General features: G+C 50.7%; 1 protein-coding gene across 1 annotated transcript in view; it reads left to right on the top strand.

Annotated features, from left to right (window-relative positions):
• The first annotated feature begins 7299 nt into the window (after window positions 1-7299).
• The window catches only part of NOTCH3 (notch receptor 3), a 41797-nt gene continuing 27263 nt past the window's right edge, over window positions 7300-21833 (top strand). Inside the window, exons 1-14 of the mRNA XM_080935791.1 lie at window positions 7300-7463; window positions 9979-10060; window positions 14342-14484; window positions 14567-14905; window positions 14990-15112; window positions 15198-15431; window positions 16756-16911; window positions 17010-17195; window positions 18259-18372; window positions 18663-18776; window positions 19083-19316; window positions 19438-19548; window positions 21007-21199; window positions 21278-21429. Coding sequence (XP_080791917.1) covers window positions 7346-7463; window positions 9979-10060; window positions 14342-14484; window positions 14567-14905; window positions 14990-15112; window positions 15198-15431; window positions 16756-16911; window positions 17010-17195; window positions 18259-18372; window positions 18663-18776; window positions 19083-19316; window positions 19438-19548; window positions 21007-21199; window positions 21278-21429 — 2299 coding nt within the window. The 5' untranslated portion in view covers window positions 7300-7345. The remainder of the gene's footprint in view (window positions 7464-9978; window positions 10061-14341; window positions 14485-14566; window positions 14906-14989; window positions 15113-15197; window positions 15432-16755; window positions 16912-17009; window positions 17196-18258; window positions 18373-18662; window positions 18777-19082; window positions 19317-19437; window positions 19549-21006; window positions 21200-21277; window positions 21430-21833) is intronic.

Here is a 21833-nt window from a genome sequence, read left to right as displayed (position 1 = left end):
TAAAGGACAACATTAGTTGGGGCTGGCTTACAGGGTCAGTCAGAGGTTCAGTTCATTATTTGTCAAGGTGAGAACATGACAGCATCCAGGCAGGCATGATACATGCAGTGCTGTTCAGCATCTTCATGTGAAGTGGATGACTCACTTCCAGGCAGGTAGGGTGAGGGTCTTAAGCCCACGCCCACAGTGACACACCTACTCCAACAAGGCTACACCTCCTAATAGAGCCACTCCCTGGGCCAAGCGTATACAAAGCACCACATTGGCCTTCAACTTGCTATATAGCGGAGGCGATCTTGCACTTTCTGAACTGCCTCTACTTTGTGAGCACTCAGAGAGATCTCAGCCAACACCATGCCTACTTTATTCAGTAGAGATTCAACCCAGGGCCTTGCATATGCTAAACAAGCACTCTACCAACTGAGTTACGGTCCTAGGAGGAAGATTTATTTTTTTTTTAATATTATTTTATTTTATGTATGTAGGTGGTGGTTTTCCTGCAGGCACGTCTGTGAGCCATGTGTCCAGCTGATGCCACCAGAGGCCAAGAGAGGGTGTCAGACCCCTTGGAATTGGAATTACAGTTGGTTGTGAGCTGCTGTGTGGGTGCTGGGAGTCAAACCTGGGTCCTCTGGAAGAGCAGTCAGTGCTCTTAACCACTGAGCCATCTCTCCAGCTTCATTAAACCATGGTTTGCTAGGAGTCAATTCAGGGCTCCATATATATGAGACAGTAAGTCTCCTAAGCACTGGAGTTACAGAAGTGTGTCCCCACTTCAAAAGTGCATTTTAAAATCATTTGTTGTGGGCCAGTTTCTGCCTGGAGAGGAAGCAAAAGGGTCCTCCCATCATGGACAGAGAGAAACATCTAGACCTAGTGACCTGAGTTTGATTTCCAGAATCCACACAGTAGAGAGAACTGACTTTCAGGTTGTCCTCTGACCTCTCTACATGTGTAGCCAATGCAGGTCATCACATACACAAAGTAAGTTGTTGAGGTAGAATTGCAGCTCATGCCTGGACAGACCACACCAGGCCAATGCAGTTCCGCGAGAGAGAGCTCTATTGTGGGGGAAGGGGGCAAAAGGGGTGAAAAGAGAGAGAAGAACGGGCAGAGGTCAGGAAGGGTCTGCCTTTTATTTAGGCTGTGACATACCACTCGCAGGTAAAGGTGGGAGGCAAACCAAATGGACGCTGGGGATGAATGGTGATTGCCATGGCAACAGATGTGTGGGTCCCCGTTGCCTATGGGTGACATCACCATCATCACTGGGTTTGGAGGTGATCTGCATCCAGCTGTAGTAAAGCCGGTTGTTGATCCCAACATAAGTAAAGTGCAATTTTGTTTTATTACTAATGCTGATCATGTGTGTGTCTGGCTATGGGTTTATGCATGTGAGTACAATTGTCTTTGGAGGCAAGAACAGTCGAATATGCTAGTGTCGAATCTACTGGTAGCTGTGAACAGTCCATCATGGGTGCTAGGAACTCAGGTCCTCTGCAAGAACACTAGTGTTCTGAACACTGAGCCTTTTTTCCAGAGCCAATAAATTAGGCCTGTAGCTTTGCTTTTCCTAGGACTTGCTCTGTAGACCTGGCTGGCCTCTGCCTTCTGAGCGCTGGGATTAAAGGTGTGCACCACCATTGCCGGATAATTTTTTTTTTTTTTTCTTACAATGGAGGTTGCACAACAGGATGGGGAGGTGGGGCTTGGATTTCCTCCTGGGCTCATAGCAAAGGAGGAACTTGAGCTGCACCTGCCCAGGCTGATTAAAGAGACATAGTTGAGTCACTTGACAGATAGCTGACTCAGCACATTGCAGAGAATCAGCCTACCCCCTTCTTATGCAACATTTTTTTTTTTTTTTTTTTTTGTCCAACCTTTACTCCTTCCTTATCCTGCAATCCATATGGCCAGGAGGTCCTTAGACCCCAATTCAAATCTGAGCTTTTAACGCTAGGGATGTAGCTAATTGGTACATCTGGCTGCTTGTCATGAACCAGGTCCTGGGTTCCATCTTCAGAACTGTAAAACAAAAACTAATGACGAGGCAGACTTTTTTCTTAAAATGTGCCCTGGTGATTTGCTTGCTTGTATGTTTGGATGTGAGGGTGTGAGGGTGTCAGGTCTTGGAGTTATAGACAGTTGTGAGCTGCTATGTGGATGCTGAGAATTGAACCTGTGTCCTCTAGAAGAGCAGTCTTAACTTCTGAGCCATCTCTCCATCCCCAAGTGATACTCAACTTTAATCCCAGTACCCAGGAGGCAGATCACTGAGAGTTCAGGCCAGCCTGGTCTACAGATTGAGTTCCAGGACAGCCAGGGATATATAGAGAGTCCCTGTCTCAAAACAAAACAAAAACTAATAACAGCACAGGGTTGGTGAGACTGCTCAGTGGGTAAAGGTGCCTGTCAGGCAAACCAGGTGACCTGATTTCCCTCCACAGAACCCACACAAAAAAAGGGGACAACCTAGGTTACTAAGCCGCCCTCTGACTCCACACTATTAAAACAACAAACTCAGCTCTTTTACGAAGCATCCATGAAATTATATTTTTTTGTCAAAGTTTATAAGTTAGGCATAACGTATATGCCATAAGTTAGACAGGTGGCTGTTCTCCCAAACAAGGGACACACCCGTGAGTGAGAGGAAAGTGGCAGCAGCTCTGACCCCACCCTAATCAGCCATTCAGCACTCCCTCTTCTTCACTGATGTTCCTGTCAGTCACCATTCCCTCAGCCACTGCAGCCTTTGGAGGGCACCTAAGAAGAACTGGGAAAAGCTGTACAGTAATGCTCATGTCCAGCCGTGCCTCAGTGCATAGCTCATGTGAGGCCTTGAATTTGATCTTTAGCAAATAAACAGACAAATAAATATCTGAGGCTCGAGAGACGGCTCAGTGGTTAGAGCACCGACTGCTCTTCCAGAGGTCCCGAGTTCAATTCCCAGCAACCACATGGTGGCTCACAACCATCTGTTATGGGATCTGATGCCCTCTTCTGGTGTGTCTGAAGACAGCTATAATTCACTTATATATAATAAATATATAAGTCTTTAAAAAATTATCTAAAGAAATCTGTGTGCTCACGGGAAGCTAAAGCAGGAAGATTACTTAATTTAAAAAATGTTTTAAATGTTTATTTGTTTTGTGTGTGTGTGTGTGTGTGTGTGTGGTGTATGTGTGTGAGTGAGTTCTTCTACCATGTGGGTTTGGAATCAATTTCAAGTCATCAGGTTTGGCTCTGAGCATCTCTTTCAGCCCTCAGTATTCCGTATAAGTAGAATCCTGAACTTCGTGACCATCTTCTCTTAGGTCCCCCTGAGTGGTTTGGAACTCACTGCGTAGGCTGGGCTGACCTGGAGCTCAAAGAGCAGGGCATATGGCTGTGTGTTGGGCATCCCCCCCAAACCCTAGGAACAAATAAATTTATAGACAAATAAAAGTATAGAAAATAAATGTCCAGAGCAAGTAAAGCCATAAATTCAGGAAGCTGGCGGCAGGGAGAAGATGAGGAATGGCTGCTGATAGGAACTAGATCCCTTTCCAGGATAACGGAATGTCTTGGAGCTAGAGAGGCCATAACTACTCACAACTGAGGATATATTAGGTGGCACTGAATTATAAACATCAAAATCTCAAATAGGTAAATTATATAATGTAAATTATACCTCAACTTAAAAAAATAAAGAACCAGGTGTGGTGATACAGTTTTAAACCCAGCACTCAGGGGGCCAAAGTAGTCAGATCTCGGTGAGTGTGAGGCCAGTCTGATCTGTCCAGCTAGGTGGAGAGATCTTTTTTGTATGTATGTATGTTACTTCTGAACCATCTCTCCAGCTCCTACAAGGCTTCCTAATCCACGAGATTTCTTAAGACTGTCTTTGCCCACATTTTCTGGTAGTTCTATGGTTCTACATTATTATTATTTTCCATTTATGCCTCATCCATCCGAAATATATGGATCTGGCTTTGGATGTTCTCTCTCTTCCATTTCAAATGGGTATGTGGTTTGCTGATTCAGCCAACCATGTATCACAAACAAAATAGAAGACAGAAATAGGCTCAGACTCTCAGAGACTGCTTCCCATACACGCACCCAATATCAAAGTGACTGGTACCAGTCGGTAAAGGGTCTTGGGGATTTTCAACTGCCATTCTCTTGGTCATTCTTAGTACCTTTCTTTCCCTCAGCCCCAGAGAGTCATAGACAGTTATGCTTCCAACTTCTTTCTAGAAACACCATCTTTCAGTCTCTCTACTTCTACCAGCCTGGTCAGTTGCAGGCCACACCTCTGACTGTAGTAGCCTATTAAGTTGTTTCCTGCCAACAGCTTTTCTCTGGTCAAGGTCACCTTCTTTATATGAGGGTTAGGAACTCCAGTGCTACTCCCACTGCCTGCTTCTCAGTCAACATTTTACTGGAGCTCAGCTAAGCCCATTCATTTATACATGGCTTGTGGCTGCTTTTATGTTACAGCGGCAGTTATGTTGAGACAGAGACCGGGTGTTGTGAAGAATTAGCATGAAGAAAACACGCTTTTGAGGATTTGCAAAACTATTTTCAGCTCTTGTTTCTACAGTTTGTTTTCCTATCTTGGCCATAATTCATATATATATATCAGATTCATATATATATATCAGAAACAACAGCAATAACAAAACAAAAAGCAAAGCAAAACTACCAAAAACACCAGCATAACTGAAAAGCTAAATCAAACCAACAACAACAAAAACAATAAGGAAATTGCCAACAAATGCAAAAATCCAGTGGGCAAAAGTATAAAGGGCATCAGGACATTTATAGTCTCAGAATATTCCCTTATAGAAGAATAACTTATTATTATGGAGGACGCCGTGTGTCTTTGCTAAGGTTTTATTGCTGTGAAGAGACACCAGGGCCATGGTAAAGCTAATGAAGTACAGAATTTAACTGTGGCTGGCTCACAGTTTCGGAGGTTTAGACTATTATTGTCGTGGCAGGAAGTATGGCAGTGTGCAGACAGACAGACAGACATGGTGCTGGAGGAGCTGAGAGGTCTACACTGAAGACTGCAGATTACATACTGCACTGGGCAAGGCTTGAGCGTAGGAGACCTCAAAGGCAGCCCCACAGTGACACAGTTCTCCTAATGGTGTCACGCCTTACGGACCAAGCATTCAAATACATGAATAGGAGGCCATTCCTATTCAAACCACCACACATAGACAGCACATGCCTATAATCTCAGTACTAGGGAGTTGGAGGTATATTCAAGAGCTCAAGGGCAGCCTGGGTCACACTGAGTTCAAGGGGAGTCCGAGCTACACACAAAGACCCTGTGTCAAAACACCAAGGGGAGTAGTTCATTTGGTAGAGAAGTTGGTTGGCGTGCTCAAGGCCCTAATCATCACCTCAGTACTGCAAAATAAATACACAGAATATTGAGATAAGAGGAAGAAATCTTCCACAACTTAGCCCAAGCCAGCAAAGCCCATTACCACCAATATCAGGGAAAGATGGTAGGTACCCTGATAGTATGTCCAGGAAAGGATGTAGGGATTCTGCCAAAGATGCATAAAGTTAATCTTGTAGAACTTGCAGGTCATCTATCTGAGAGGCATCCTTTCACAACTAAGGCAGAGGAACAACTTTGGTTGAAGATCTGGGATCCAGTTCTGGGTCAGCAAAGAAGCTATAAAGGGTGTTATTGGGAATAACCAGAAAACCGCCGAATATAAACTTGAGTGAGGGGTGACGATGTGGTTTCATGGCAGAGTGCCTCCTTAGCATACTGGAAACCCCAGGTTCCATTCCCAGCATCACAAAAATCAGGCATGGAAGCACATGCCAGTCATCCTAGCCAGAAAGATTGGGACTTGTGAGTTTTTCTGGTTCCAGTGCATTCCAGGCCAGTCTGAGCTGCCTGAAAGAACACACACACACACACACACACACACACACACACACACACACTAAAAATTGTATTCCTGGCTGTCCTGGAATTTGCTATGTAGACCAGGCCGGCCTTGAGTTTGCAGATCTATCTATCTGCCTCTGCCACCGGAGAAGGCATGCACCATGACACCCTCCCCAATTAAAAAAAAAAAAACACATTTATTTATTTATTTATTATGTATCCAGTTCTGGGCGGTGGCGGGGGGGGGCGGGGGGGGCAATGTGATTAGAGGTCAGAGGCCAACTTGTGAAGTTGGTTCTCTCCTTCCACCACAGGAGTGTCTGTGTATGCCCTTCCAGGATTATGTGAGTCCTCTGTCCCAGCCCTGAGGTTTCCCAGCGATGGGGATGTTCAAGAACAGCACCCTCCAACCAACTCTTGAGATTTCCCCTACCGGACCTCTAGAGTTTCCATTCTCACTCCAGACAGAGGAGGCTTTTAGAAGCCTTTGCAGGTTGCCTGGTAGTAAAACTCAATTAGTTAATGAAATGAGAGGCCTCATGGTAAAAACCACGTAGAGTGTGGGGTGTGCTAGGAGCTGGTGTGGACTTTTAAAAGTGTTTTATCTTACTTCTTGCGCTTGCGTGTGTGTGCGTGCATGCGTGCGTGCGCATGCTTGTATGTGAGTGTGTGTTTGCAAGCATTTGAGCACAGTGTGTGCAGGAGCGCATGTATCACAGGGTGCATGTGGCAGTCAGAAGACAATGCATGTGTGCTGGTTCTTTCGTCTTACCATGGGAGTCTCAGGAATCGAACCCAGGTGTCCGCGGTTGGCAGCAAGCACCTTTCCCTCTAAGGTAGACCTTTGTGATCCCCAGCCACACAGTGGGAAAAAGGAGACTGCTTCTTGGGAGAGTTGTGCACATGCATGAGACTCCTGGCCAGAGGATAAATGCTGCCCCGGATTTATGGCCAAGTTGGGCTTGAGTTTAGTCCCCACGAAACTTCTACACGGTTTGCATGGGTGCGGCAGCGGCTACTTGTTTTTTAGCTTCTCTACAACTAGGTGTAGAGGGTTTGGAGTCCGGAGTGTTTGCGTTTGTGTCATGGCTCTGTTTGTGTGCCCTGGCTTTGGGTGTGTGCTGGTGAGTGAGGATGGGTGTGCTCTCGAGCTGGATAGTTGTCTTGTCACGCACGTTAAGCCTGCATCTCTTGTAGCGGACGTGAGAGTACCAAGGTCCGTAACTCCCAGGCTTGGCGGGTAGAGGGGTCGGACCCCAGGAGGCCGGGCAGGGGGCGGGGGCGCTCAGAGCCGGCCCCGGGGCGGGGCGAGCGGTCCAGGCCTGGGGGCGGGGCGGTCCGACAGCCTCACTTCAGCGAAGTTGGCGGCGCGGAGGCTGGCCCGGGACGTGCCCGGAGCCCTGGGAAAGAGGGAGGAGGGAGGAGGGAGGGTCGCGGCTGGCCGCCATGGGGCTGGGGGCCTGGGGCCGCCGCCGCCGTCGTCGCCTGATGGCCCTGCCACCGCCACCACCGCCCATGCGGGCGCTGCCCCTGCTGCTGCTGCTAGCGGGGCTGGGGGCTGCAGGTGAGGGATCAGGGACTCGGAGGGTGGGACTGGGTCTGCAGGGGCGGGGAAGCAAAAAAAAAAAAAAAAAAAAAAAAAGAATATATATCCTAAGTTTGGAACTTAGAGGACCTGCCACCCCAGGATTAAAGCCGGGGCAGAGGCGCAGCAGCTGGGGGTTGTATACCAGTCATAGGGTGCGCACAGATTCATGATGGGAAGGCAGGGTCCTAGAGGCCGGAGGAATCGAGACCCTTGAATGAATCAGGAGTCCAAGACTAGGAGTTGGAGTTGTGGGAATCTGTGGCTGAAATTCGGAGGCGAGGTGTACCAAAAGTTCCAGGCTCACCCCATTCTACTTCTGCCTGGAGTCCTGGGAAGGTTAGGATGGGGGCTCAAGGACCCCCAAGGCCTAGGACCCCTTGCACAAAAGCGCCTCCCCTATCCCGGCGGGCCGTGAAGGGGGGGGCGAGGAGGGGGCGCGAAGTTCTCGGAGCTCTGAACTCAGAGAAAACTTCTCAAGCTGGAGCGCTGCAAGACCCGGCGCTGGAGCGGGAGAAGCAGGAGCTGGAGCCCTTGCGGAGCCCGCGCCCCCTCCCCCGCGTGCCGCCCGATCTCTCTTCAGGCCGCCGGGATCCCACAGTCTCGGGACCCCGCCTCTGTGCCGGGAGGAGAAGGGGCGAGGTCCACGTGCTCATCGCGGGCTTCTGGGCCCCCCTCCCTGTGGCTGGAGCCCCTCCTCAGCCGGCCTGGGGTCCCCGCCTCTCCTCCTCCTCTCTGAGCTCCCCTCCCCCTCTCGGGACAATGGCTTCGCCGTCTAGACACCCCCTCCCCCCCGGCCGGCCTCGCGCTTTCTTTGCCAGACAAAGCGGGACCCACGGAGGGCCTGAGCTGGGACTGAGGGGGCGCCCCCACCCCTGCCCCGGGAGGCCTGATCAACGGGGGAGGGGCATGGGCCGTTGGCTGTGGCCAGGGGTTCTAGGGCGCCCGTGGTAGGACTCAGTGCTGGGCCGGGTGAGAGTTGCATAGAGACCGGCGTCCCTAGCTTAGCCTCTAGGCTCAACTAGGCAGGACTGGGCAAGAACCACCGCCCCCGCGGGGCCAGCGCAGACTCATGGCCTGTCACACATAGAATGGAAAAAAAATGCTTGTGCACAGGTTTAGCACACCTTAGATGCACATACCTATGTGTTTGCTGCTCACTTGCTGATGTACAGGATCAAATATGATCACACAGGCGTAGGTCACCCAAGACTGGGTAGGCATTCATGTTCAAGGTCGCATTTATAGCTGCCAATACATGACCCATACAGGCACGCTAGTGGCCACACAGCTGTGTGCTTGGATAATGCTGTTCATATAGGTGGATGCACAGTGCATGCAGCTCTTGTGCACATGGAATACACGCCTATGCTGTTTAAAGATACCAGCATGGGAACATGCACTTTCACTATTAGTCACACTGTGGTCTGATACTCTCAAGTCTTCACACAGACTGTCACACCAACTCACAGGCATATTACACACCACACACACACACACACACACACACACCACACACACACACATGCCCCCCACACCACACACACACACACACACACAGGCCACACACACACACACCACACACACACCCCCCCACGCCCCCCCACACCACACATACACACACCACACACACACACACACACACACATACACACGCGTGCGTGCCTCACATGGTTGTGTCTCCCCTAACATAGCTTCCAGTGTGATGTCATAAAAATGAATAGGTCCTTCATTTTTAATTCATCCTCTTACAATCTTTCTGTTTTTCTTTCCTCCTTGCAGTTTCTGTCCGTTCCCAGTTTCCCAATTCTCCCCAGTCCCCCTTCCTTCTCTCTCTGCGGAACAAAACTACAGGGGCCCACACCTGTCTGAGCACATTCTCCACTAGCTCAGACCTGGCCACACCTCTCACCCATCTGGCAAGACTGCCACACCCAAAGTGGGATACAGCCCTGAGGGATGGGGACGCTGGAGGGCGGTACCCGTTCTCGCTCCCTTACACTACATGCCCTGTCCATCTAGTACCCAGAGCCATCTCTCTCTTGCTGCGGTCAGTTCCTCCTAGGTGCATGCTTTGCCTACTCTTTCAAGAGCTAGCAGGGACTGTAGACACAGAGGCCCACCATCTTTGCTGCCATCCCCTTTAACACTCAGCGCCCTGACTTCCTTCTCTGTACCCCTTCTCTGTTACGCACATCCTCATCAGGGTAACTTCCTGAGCCCCCACATCTGGCACAAGTCAACTCCCCCTCCTTCCCACCCCTGCCTTGTGGTTCCCAGGGCTTGAGCTGGCAGGGACAGCTGCAACCTCAACAGCTGGAGCTGGGGCAGGAGGGGGGCGTGGGAACTGTAGATAGGGGGCCTCTCAGTACCACAGATACCCTTCTAGCCCGGTGCAGCTGTTGCCTGGCAGACAGGAGAGGAGGGTCTGTCCTTAGGGGTTGGGGTTCTGGGTGCCCATCTGACCTTCCCACCTTCTTTTGCCCCCACACAGCACCCCCTTGTTTGGATGGAAGCCCATGTGCAAATGGAGGTCGGTGCACGCACCAGCAGCCCTCCCGGGAAGCTGCTTGCCTGTGAGTGTCTGGTCCAGTGGGCCCTGCGTGGGGAGGGAATCTGTCCTCTTCCTCTGCCTCTGAGTCTCCTGGGGAATGCTGGTATCACTTCCTCCATGTGTGTGGTTTGAGTAACCTCCTGAGTTTCCTTACTGGGAATGAGACAGCTTTAAGAATGGAGGCTCCGGGGTCGTTCTGGCCTGAGTTCAAATCATACATCATCTTGCTAAGTGACTGAGACTTACACCAGTTAGTTAAGCCACAGTATTCTTGAATGAAAGATTGATTTCCAAGGCCAATGGCAGTGGCTTGACAGTGATAAGGACATCCACACCCTCCCAAATGTGCCTCTTTTTACCGTGTTCTGGTTTGTGTGACCTTTGGTTAGTCATTTCTCTTTTCTGAACCTCACTGCATCTGTGAAACAGGAATGCTTTCCCTGGCATGTGAACCCAAGAGTTACTTGGGAAATGCAGGTTAAGGAAGAAGAGGACGGTTTGGGAAAGAGCCACCAGAGACAGACCGAGCTCTAGATTCTGTGACATCTGGGGCAAGTGCTGGGGACCTTCCCAGCCACTTTTGCATCTACAATGGCTTTTCTTTCACCAAGTTGGCTGTGAATATTTGAAAAGAACCTTTAACTGGGTGGTTTACATTGTATTTCCCAGCTGAAGCAGGAGGACTGCCTTTAGTTGGAGGCCAGTTTGCATTCCATAGAGTTCCAGGGCAGCCTGTGCGAGGTTGTCTCAATGTTTTGTTTTGTTTTCTAAAGCTTGCGGGGGTGGGAGGGGGGCACAGCTAGAAAGCTTAGTAGGTAAAGGCATTTGCTGCCAAACTTGTCAACCTGAGTTAAATCCTGGGAACGCAAAAGATGGAAAGAAAACCAATCTGCACAAGCTGTTCTCTGACCTCCACATGAATACACACACACACACACACACACACACACAAAGGTCAATGTAATAAAAATTAAAACAATGTTTAAAAATAAGAGAAAGTTTTGAACCTTTTGAGAGGTGGGGATGTTCAGTAGTGTTTGTTCAGTACATACAAATATACGAGTTTTGTGGGTTTATTGGTTGTTTTCTCTGTAATAGTAATAGCACTCCATCCCGCAGTTATTAATTAGTTCGTTCATCGATGTGTTCGATTACTCAATACCGTGTGGGTTAGCCAGTGGATCGGCCTCAAGCTAGGCGGGAAACAGGATGACTTCGGATATAGGAAAGCCCCCCTTTGAAATTACAATGGCTGGAATCCCATTTAGCTTCATTTGGGAGTTACTGCTCGACCCAGGGCATCCCGAGGCTGAGGGCTTACAGAGTGTGTCCTTACTTGGAAGCAGTGACTTGGAAGGGAGGCTGAGCGGCGGGGCGGGGCGCCTGCGCAGTGGAGCTACACGCCTGGACAGATGCCGACAGGTGAATTTGCCCGAGGCTGCCCCGCCCCTCGACAGGTGAATCACCGGCTGCGGCGGCCTCCGGGAGCCCGGATCGCGCGGAGTGGAGCTCGCGAGCCCCACAGTAGAGAGCTTTTGGGGAACCTCACCCTATGTCCCTCTCATTCCAACCAACTCCTTCAGTTTCTCAAATCCTCCTGTCCTCTTAGGAGTGACTCCCCCCCACTTTCTTCCACAGAACCCCCCCCCCCAGTCCCCCAAGTTTTCCTGTCGGGAGAAGGCTCCAGAGTTTTCGGTCGCTTGGTCCTTGTCTGTCTTGCTGGTCCGTTCCCTCCTTGGAAGTTGCTCCCCCCACCCCCGAAACTCCCCTCCACCCCGCTACGTCTCCCCTAAAGCTAAGGCCGCGGGGCGGGGCGCGGGGCCCGAGCTGGAACCGGCCCGACCGGTCGGCGGGGGCGCGAGGCGCAGAGCGTGGGAACCCGCCCGCGGCGCGGGGAGGGTGCGGCGCCCAGCCTGGCGAGGATACCCGTGGTCCCCAGCGCCCTGCACGCAGCGCCCCCTCCTGGCGCATCATTGTCGCGGCCTTGCAGGTCTTTGGGGAGGGGGGCTGAGAGCATCACCTCCCAGCTTAGAACGCCACCCACACCCAGCAGGTCTGAGCCTCGACTTGTTTGTCTGGGAACGGCATTTTGTGTGTATGTGTGTGTGGGGGGAGTGATATTGTAGGGTGACGCTAAGAACCTCCATTGCGTGCTGCCCCTGGCGTTCGAGACTAGACTGAGCTAGGAGATCCGGAAGGGTAGGGCAGAGGAGAGGAGGGCTGAAGTAGGTTGTGTCTTTGCAGAGCCAGGATCTTTTGACTTCACCAATCCTTTTCCTTCGCTCTCCTCACCTCTGTCCGTGGAAAGGTTACACACTTAAATCGTCTTTCAGTTTTTGTTTTCTAACACTCAGGAGTACCCTGATGGGTTTGGGGAAGGGGCCGCAGGCCCTCCTTCCAGCATGAGGGCTGAGGTGCTCGTGCCAAGCCCCACCCAGTCCATGGGAGGAGGGTTGCATATGTTTGGGAGAAAGGAGTTTATGATTTATGGCTATCTTCCTGCCTCTCCATGTGAGTGAGAGTTTCCCATATTCACGTGGGAGGCTGTGGCTTGGTGTCTGCCAGGCCAGTATGCCCAGTTGTATGTGTCCATGTGGTTTCTGGGTCTTTCTGGGTGTGTCCACCCCCTGGAGTCTTGAGGCTTTTCGTTTGTTGTTCGTTCCCACTACCTGGAATGCCCTTCCCCGCACCACCCTTGGCTCACCCTTTTTACCTTCTCCAGTGTGCGAAACTGCGTGTGTTTGCTGTGGTGGCTGTACCAGATTACCACAAACGGGGGTGGCTTAACACAACAGAAATGTGCTCTGGAAAATCCTGGAGGCCGGGAGTCTGAAATGAAGGCGTTGCCAGAACTGGCTTTCTCTACTGACCATCCAGGGGGAGACTTTCTTAATGTCTCCTCCAGTTTCTGATTGGTTTAGGCTTCTGGCCGCCTCACCCTGCTCTCTGCCTTTGTCTGCACGTGACCTTTCTTCTCTCTTTAGTTTCGATTTGCCTCTCTCCGGTGCCCTGGGAATGGAACCCAGCCCCCTGCACATAGGAACTCCCACATCCCTGACTCTTCTCTTCTGAAGATACCGTATGTTGGGGCTGGTGCGACTCAGTGGTTTAGAACACAGTCCGACCTTTAGCTCTCATGGGCTTACTCTCCTGCAACTCCAGCTCCAGGGGTTCTGGCCTCTGAGGACACTGTCCTGAGGAGCACACATACTCACATACAACCACATACAACCACACATGTATACGCATAAATAAACAGGGACTGAGAAATGATTCCGCAGTTAAGAGTGTGTATTGTTCTTTCAGAGCACTTGGATTTGGTTCCTGGAACCCACATGATAGCTCACAACCATCCTTAATGTCAATGTTCTCTTCAGACTGCCATGGGCATCATGCATGTACAGCATGAACCATGTATACATGCAAGAGAAACACGTATCCACATAAAAGTAAAAGAAATCTTTAAGGAATCTGCCATTTGAAATGGCGTGGGGAAGACAAAGTGAGCTCATCCCGATTCTTCACAATTACACTGGCAAAAATTCTTTTCCTTCCCTTTTTCTCGTGCTGGGGATTGAACCCAGGGCTTCATACATCCTGGCAAGTGCAATACCACTGAGCTATATTCCATATCCTCTTGTTACTTATTTAAAATATGTGTATTGATTTTGAGACAGTGTCTCATGTAGTCAAGGCTAGCCTCAAACTTGCTATGTGGCTAAGGCTGGCTTTGAACTCTTCATCCTCCTGCGTTTTCCTCTAAGTGCCAGGTTTGTGTGAGCCACCTTGCCTGGCCCGCCCATCTCCTTGAAAACGAAATAGGGTGATAGTCACAGCTTCTAGGACATAGGCATGTACTTCAGCGGGTACCACGTTCTTTACTGTGGTATATACAAGCTGTTTTTGGCATGTTTCGTATTAATTTGTTACTTGTCTATGTTTTCTTTGCCTGACCCGGCTATGAGGACCAAATGGGTAAGAATCACTTTTATTTTGTTTGCTGCTGTGTTTTAGTATGTAGTAGGTGTCAATAATATTCGTTGTCAGCATAAATGGGGATGACTGGGAGCAGTGGTTCTCACCTTTAAACCCAGGGCTAGAGGCAGAGAGGCAGAGGCAGGCAAATTACTGTGAGTTCCAGACTAGCCAGGGGAACGGAGTGAAACCCTATCTAAAAAAAAAAAAAGGAAGGGAAATAAATGGAGGTGTTTGGCAAGCGTGTGTCTGTTTGATGAGCGCATCCTGTGCTGTCTGTCTGGCAGCGCATTGCTTTATACTGTTCCTACCACACATCTTCCCACAGGTGTCTGCCGGGCTGGGTGGGCGAGCGGTGCCAGCTGGAAGACCCTTGCCACTCAGGCCCCTGTGCTGGCCGAGGCGTTTGCCAGAGTTCGGTGGTGGCGGGCACCGCCCGGTTCTCCTGTCGATGTCCCCGTGGCTTCCGAGGTGAAGGGGTGGGCCTGGATGGGAACCCATGGTAGGCAAGGATGTGGTCAGTCCCAAGCTCACCCTCTCCTGCTTTTTCTAGGCCCAGACTGCTCCCTGCCAGACCCCTGCCTCAGCAGCCCCTGTGCTCATGGTGCCCCCTGCTCAGTGGGGTCAGATGGCCGATTTGTCTGTGCCTGCCCACCTGGCTACCACGGTCGCAACTGCCGAAATGACGTAGATGAGTGCCAAGCTGGTACGCCTTGTCGTCATGGTGGTACCTGCCTCAATACACCTGGATCTTTCCGCTGCCAGTGTCCACTTGGCTACACAGGGCTGCTTTGCGAGAGCCCCATCGTGCCGTGTGCCCCTTCCCCATGCCGTAATGGTGGCACCTGTAGGCAGAGTAGTGATGTCACGTATGACTGTGCTTGCCTTCCTGGTAAGTAAGGGGTCCTCAGGGAAGGCAGTTGGGGACAATAGGCTAGCCTCCTAGTGACCGTTGCTACCTTTCCTATCCTGCTAGGCTTTGAGGGTCAGAACTGCGAAATCAACGTGGATGACTGTCCTGGACATCGGTGTCTCAATGGGGGGACATGTGTGGACGGTGTCAATACTTACAACTGCCAGTGCCCTCCTGAGTGGACAGGTGGGCATCAGGGCTGCAGGGAGCTGGGGGGCTGACCTCGGGTGGGCACTCGGGCGACTTGGACTGGCACATCTTTGTGCCCTAGGCCAGTTCTGCACAGAAGATGTGGATGAGTGTCAACTGCAGCCCAATGCCTGCCACAATGGGGGCACCTGCTTCAACCTCCTGGGTGGCCACAGCTGTGTGTGCGTCAATGGCTGGACAGGCGAGAGCTGCAGTCAGAATATCGATGACTGTGCTACAGCTGTTTGCTTCCATGGGGCCACCTGCCATGACCGAGTGGCCTCTTTCTACTGCGCCTGCCCTATGGGGAAGACAGGTGAGTGGCCATCTTTGTAGGCAACAGAATGGTTTCAGAATGAAAGGAAAAGACAGACTCTGTTCTCAGTATTCGAAAGATCGGGGGCTAGGGATGTTTCTTCTTGGTACAGTGTGTGCTGAGTGTGCCCAGGCTCCGGGTTTAACACTTAGCATGAAGGGGAAAAGGAAGGAAGGAGGGAGGAAGGGTATGCTGTAGGCTGTCTGTGAGGAGGCCGTTGGAATGGGGGAACTACTGAGAGCTCTAACTGGGAAAAAAGCAGGAGCTAAGGAAGTCACAAAGGTCTGTTTGTTCTTTACATCATATTTCTTGGTGGGGGCTCAGACTCCTGTTGTCAGGCTAGGTGGCAAGTACCTTGATTTTATTGTTTTTGTTGTGTTAAGACGTGGCGTCACTGTGTGTACATCAGGCTAGTCTCAAACTCACAAGAGATGGTCCTTGGGCTTCTGTGTTCTGAGTTGTGGGTTTAAGGACTTGTGTTACCACGCCTGACTAGAGTCTTGATTTAGTATCTTTTAAAATATTAAAAAAAGGTGTGTGTGTGTGTGTGTGTGTGTGTGTGTGTGTTGGCTGCATTTATGCCTGCTACATCATGTCATGCTACATACATGACTGGTACGCTCAGAGGCCAGAAAAATTCACCAGATCTCCTGAGACTGGAGTTGCTGACGGTTGTGAGCTGCCATGTAGGTGCTGGGAATCGAACTTAAGTCTTTTGGAAGACCAGCCAGTATTTTTTAGCCGCTGAACATCTCCAGCCCCTAGTGCCCTGTCTGTAAAACGTTTCCAAGTAATTTTCAAATGGTATAGAAGAAACAGATTATCAGATAATACTGAACCAATATTCCATATGTGAAGCATTCTGTATGTTTCTTTTTTTTTCATAATAAATGGCTTAAAAAATAAAAACAGATACTAAATACACTGCTGGTTAATGTAAGCAAGAAACAGGAAGCAGGGAATTGGCCGGTGGGATGTTCAGGGCGTCAAGGTACTTGCTGAGTAGGCCTGACAAGCCTGTTTCTATCAGTGGACCCGCTGGTAGAAGGAGAAAATCAAACGAGAGATCCTCTGGCCTCTACACGTGCACCGTGACACGCCCACACTCCCCAGATAAGTGCATGAGTAGTGAAAATAATAGTAATAACAATAACACCAACAAAGCAAGGAGCTGGAAGTGTGGCTGAGCAATGTTTTCCATGCTTTGTACGTCCACGATCCTGGGGTTCCATTCCCAGCCCCAGCCTTTTTCTCAAACGCTAAGTCTGGGGGACCTTTGGGCCGACCATGGGCCCAGCTCTTCATTCTGCTGACCTTTTCTCAGGCCTCTTGTGTCATCTGGACGATGCATGTGTCAGCAACCCCTGCCATGAGGATGCTATCTGTGACACAAACCCCGTGAGTGGTCGGGCCATCTGCACCTGTCCACCTGGCTTCACTGGAGGGGCATGTGACCAGGATGTGGATGAGTGCTCTATTGGTGAGAAGAGATGAGCCTGAAAACAGGGAGGGGTGGGGCTGTGAATGGCCACACCCATACTGATTATGTTTTCCCCTCCCCCCCTCCCCCATCTACAGGTGCCAACCCCTGCGAACATTTGGGTCGGTGTGTGAATACACAGGGCTCATTCCTGTGCCAGTGTGGCCGTGGCTATACTGGACCTCGATGTGAGACCGATGTTAACGAGTGTCTGTCCGGGCCCTGCCGCAATCAGGCCACATGTCTTGACCGAATTGGCCAGTTCACTTGTATCTGCATGGCAGGTGGGTATGGCTTGGGTGGGTTACGAAGGCTGGGCCTGGGGTAAAACTTGGTTTATTTTTATTTACTTGAAAAAAAAATTCTGGACATAGAGGCAAATGCCTGACATCCCAGCACCTGGGAAGCAGAAGTAGGCTCATCTCTGTGAGTTCAAGGCCAGTTTGGTCTACGTGGTGAGTTCTAGGGTGGCTGAGGTTATAAAGTGAGATCCTGTCTCAAAATAAAATAAAATAGGGGCAAGAGACATAGCTTAGTGGTTAAGAGAAGTACTTCCTGCTTTCTGGAGGACTGAGTTTGGTTACTAGCACCCATATGGGGCAGAACACAACTGTCTGTAGCTCCAGTTCCAAGAGATCTACCACTCTCTGACCTCTGAGGATACCCACGTGTTTGGGACACACACACACACACACACAAACACACACACACACACACACACACACACACACACACACACGTAAATAAACAGACATTTCAAGCCAGCTGTAGTGGCACAGTAAACTATCTGGAACTCACTCTGTAGACCAGGCTGTCCTTGAACTCACAGAGATCCACCTTCCTCAGTTTCCCAAATACTGGTTTGAGTGGCACGTGCCTCCGTGCCTAGTCCACTTTAGCCATGAGGGTTCTAGGTTGTCACGCTTGGCAGCAAGCATCCTTATTTGACTTTTAAAGTTTAAAGTGAAGCTTCCTGGCTGGAGAAAGGGAGAGAGTTACATGTTTTTAAGATGAAACCTTGTAACCCTCGATAAGGAAGGTGCAGGGCCAGGGTAGAATGCTAACAGATAATATCAGAGGGGAGCTCCCTAAACCTTAGTCCATGTGAGACCACAGCTGGGTGAGGGTCCCGCTTGTTTGAAACGGAGTCTAAGGCTGACCGTGTTCATGCACGCCTGTTACCCAGAACGTGAGTGGCTGAGTCGGGAGGCTCATTAGTTTGAGGCCAGCCCAAAGTCCACAGCACGAGTTTATCTCAACAAACCCACAACAGAATCGAAGCCCTGAAACAGAAGTGAAGAGTTCTCCTGAGGGAACTTTCGGTGCCTTCATCCCATCCCCGTCTAGGTTTCACGGGGACCTTCTGTGAGGTGGACATCGACGAATGTCAGAGCAGCCCGTGTGTTAATGGTGGTGTCTGCAAGGACAGAGTCAATGGCTTCAGCTGCACTTGCCCATCAGGTGAGGACAGGGAGCCTGGCATTGTTAGGTTATGACAACATTGAACTTAAAAAAAAGAAGTCACTAGTTAGTTAGTCACTTCTTTTGTGTACATGGGCTCTCTCTTTTCGCTATGTTATGTACATCTTAGGAATTAAAGTCAGGTGGTCGAGCTTGCCTGGCAAGCACCTTTATCTTCTGAGCCGTCTCTCTGGACTAGTCTGCATTGAAATTAATTAAAAAAGAAGCAAAGGGGGTTTTCCACTCAAATAAGGCAGGTTGCCCGCTTTAACTCTCCGTGTCGCTTCCAGGATTCAGCGGGTCCACATGTCAGCTGGATGTGGACGAATGTGCGAGCACCCCCTGCCGGAATGGTGCCAAGTGTGTGGACCAGCCCGACGGCTATGAGTGTCGCTGCGCAGAGGGTGAGCGTGGACCGTGAGACTGTGGCAGGAGCCAGAAGGTGGGCTGGTGGGCCGATGGGTGTCAGGGACCGATAACAGACTTGGGGCTAGCCTCAGAGCCAGGCTTCAGTGAGGCCAGGTCAGGGCCAGTGACAGCCGGGGTGTGAACGGGGCGTGAAGCTGATGATGAAGGTAGGCAGAGATTCGGGGTGACGTTGGCAGTGGGAGGTTCTGGAAGCGAGTAGGGGTGAGGCCTGAGAGCTGAGCTAGACTTGGGCCGAGACGACCATGGACAAGTGGGCAGACGCTGACCTCCCGTTCTTGCAGGCTTTGAGGGCACCCTGTGTGAGCGAAACATAGATGACTGCTCTCCGGATCCCTGCCACCACGGGCGCTGTGTTGATGGCATTGCTAGCTTCTCATGTGCCTGTGCCCCGGGCTACACGGGCATACGCTGTGAGAGCCAGGTGGATGAGTGCCGCAGCCAGCCCTGCCGATATGGGGGCAAATGTCTAGACTTGGTGGACAAGTACCTCTGCCGCTGTCCTCCCGGAACCACAGGTGGGGATTGGGGCGGGACCATGACAGTACATGGGGGCGTGTGGGTGTCTACGACGAGTTTGCAAGTGGTGCTTGATGATTGCAGCTACTCCTGCCACACTCCCTCCCTCCCTCGCTGTAGGTGTGAACTGTGAGGTTAACGTCGATGACTGTGCCAGCAACCCCTGTACCTTTGGAGTTTGCCGTGATGGCATCAACCGCTACGACTGTGTCTGTCAGCCTGGATTCACAGGTGGGTAGCTGGCTGCCGTGGAGTGGAGCGATCAAGCCGCAAGTCTCTTGGGTGCCCCCACTTTATTTGAAAAAATATTACGTTTTATTTACTTCGTGTATGTCTGGAGGTCAGAGGACAAGTGCAGTCAGTTCTTTCCTTCTGGGATCCAACTCCGCTCAGCAGGCTTGGTGGCAAGCATTTGTTCTCAGTGAGCCATTTAAGTCCCCCTTTTCCCTTCATCAAGGTTATCCCCAATAGTCAGAAGACGAAAGCAGGAGGATTACTGCCTGTCTGAAGCTAGCCTAAGCATCACTGTGAGCGTAGGCCAGCCAGGGCTGTGCAGCAAAATCATGTTTCTAAATAAGAACATATGGAGAGGCTGAAGAGAGGGCTCTGTAGTCCCAAGCTCCTGCTGCTCTTGCAGGGGACTCATTGCAGGGGACTGAGGTTTAGTTCCCAGCATCAACACGCTAGCTCACAACTGCTTGGTTTTTTGTTTTTGTTTTTAAATAATAAAATAAAATAAGCTAAAGCAAAACAACACATCAGAATTGGACCAAACAAAGCAAACTCAGGAGGGCAAAGAGCCTAGGAGAAGACATCAGGGTCAGAAACTCATCCACACACTCGAAACCCCACCAAACTGGAGACTAATACTCAGGCAGAGGGCCTGGGGTAGACCTGGGCAGGCCCTGTGCATGCTGCCGCAGTCTTGCTGAGTTTCATCTTTTGGGGTGGCCCTAAGTCAAATCAGACATCAGTTGGTTATTCTCACAAGCTCTGTGCCAGCACTGCGATAGCATATCCTGGAGACAGGATGCCATTGTGGATCAAAGGGCTGGTGGCTAGCTCGGCAGCATGCAGAGTACCTACCTTTCTGCACCAGAGACCCTAGACTGTAGAAGGCTCTGTGTAGGCACAAGTTTGACTTCTCCATGCTCAGTGAGTCTCACAACTGCTTGTAACTCCAATTCCAGGAATCTGACATCCTTTGCTGGCTTTCATGGGCACCAGGAACACACCACAATGCACTAATATACATGCAAGCACTCATAAAATAAATAAATAAACAATGATTCTTTTTACAAAGCAGAGAGTGAGAGAAAAAGGGGAGATGGAGGGAGGGAGACAGGCACACACATGCACACACACACAGAGAACGAGAAAGTGAGTGTGAAAGACAGAACGAGAACGAGAGAGAGGGAGAGAGGGAGAGAGAGAGAGAAAGAATGAGAGAGAGAGAGGGAGAGAATGAGAGAGGGGGAGAGAGAGAGAGAGAGAGAGAGAGAGAGAGAGAGAGAGAGAGAGAGCGCGCGAGAGAGTGACATACCTTGGATCGTGGGCTTGCTTGCTCACTGGTATGGGGTTGTCATTTTGTCAGCAAAGTGAGGTCAGGACATAGGACAGAGTGTCCCCTCTCCTTCAGTTGTCACCATTGTCTTTGTTCTGGAATGAAGTTGCCTGTATGCTTGCCAGGGCCCCTCTGCAATGTGGAAATCAACGAGTGTGCGTCCAGCCCTTGTGGAGAGGGTGGCTCCTGTGTGGATGGGGAAAATGGCTTCCACTGCCTCTGTCCACCTGGCTCCCTGCCTCCACTCTGCCTCCCTGTGAACCATCCCTGTGCCCACAAGCCCTGTAGTCATGGAATCTGCCACGATGCACCAGGCGGGTGAGGCCCCTTCCCAGTTCCCGGCCCCTCTTCTGCTGTCCCCAGCCACCTGCCACACCTCACTGCCTCCTCCACCAGGTTCCGATGTGTGTGTGAGCCCGGTTGGAGTGGCCCTCGATGCAGCCAGAGCCTGGCTCCAGATGCCTGTGAGTCCCAGCCCTGCCAGGCTGGTGGCACCTGCACCAGTGATGGAATAGGCTTCCGCTGCACCTGTGCCCCTGGATTTCAGGGTGTGTGTCCCCATATTCCTCCCTAGGGCACCCGACACCCTTGTTTCTCATGTTTCTTTTCTGTTCTTTTTTTGTTTTTAAAGCTTTGCATAATTCCTTTTGTCTCGTATGTCTGTGTCACATATGTCTGTGTGTGGAGACCAGAACCAGAAGAGGGCATACCTGTCATCCTTTATCACTCTACCTGTTCCTTTGAGACAGGGTCTCTCTCTGAACCTGGGCTTTGTGCTTTCCTGGATAGGCTGGAAGCCAGTGAGTTCCTGTGATCCTCTTGTTTTCTTCTAACTTGCAGCTGGGGTTACAGTTTGTTATTTAGCTGGGAGCGTCTGAGTTCTGGTCCTCATGACTGGGCATGAGGTGCTGTTAACTACTGAACCATCTGTCCAGCCCTTTTTGTATTTCCT

This window comes from Micromys minutus (assembly GCF_963924665.1).
Source record: "Micromys minutus genome assembly, chromosome: 22".
Classification (NCBI taxonomy): domain Eukaryota; kingdom Metazoa; phylum Chordata; class Mammalia; order Rodentia; family Muridae; genus Micromys; species Micromys minutus.
This window is presented reverse-complemented; position numbering and strand designations above follow the sequence as displayed.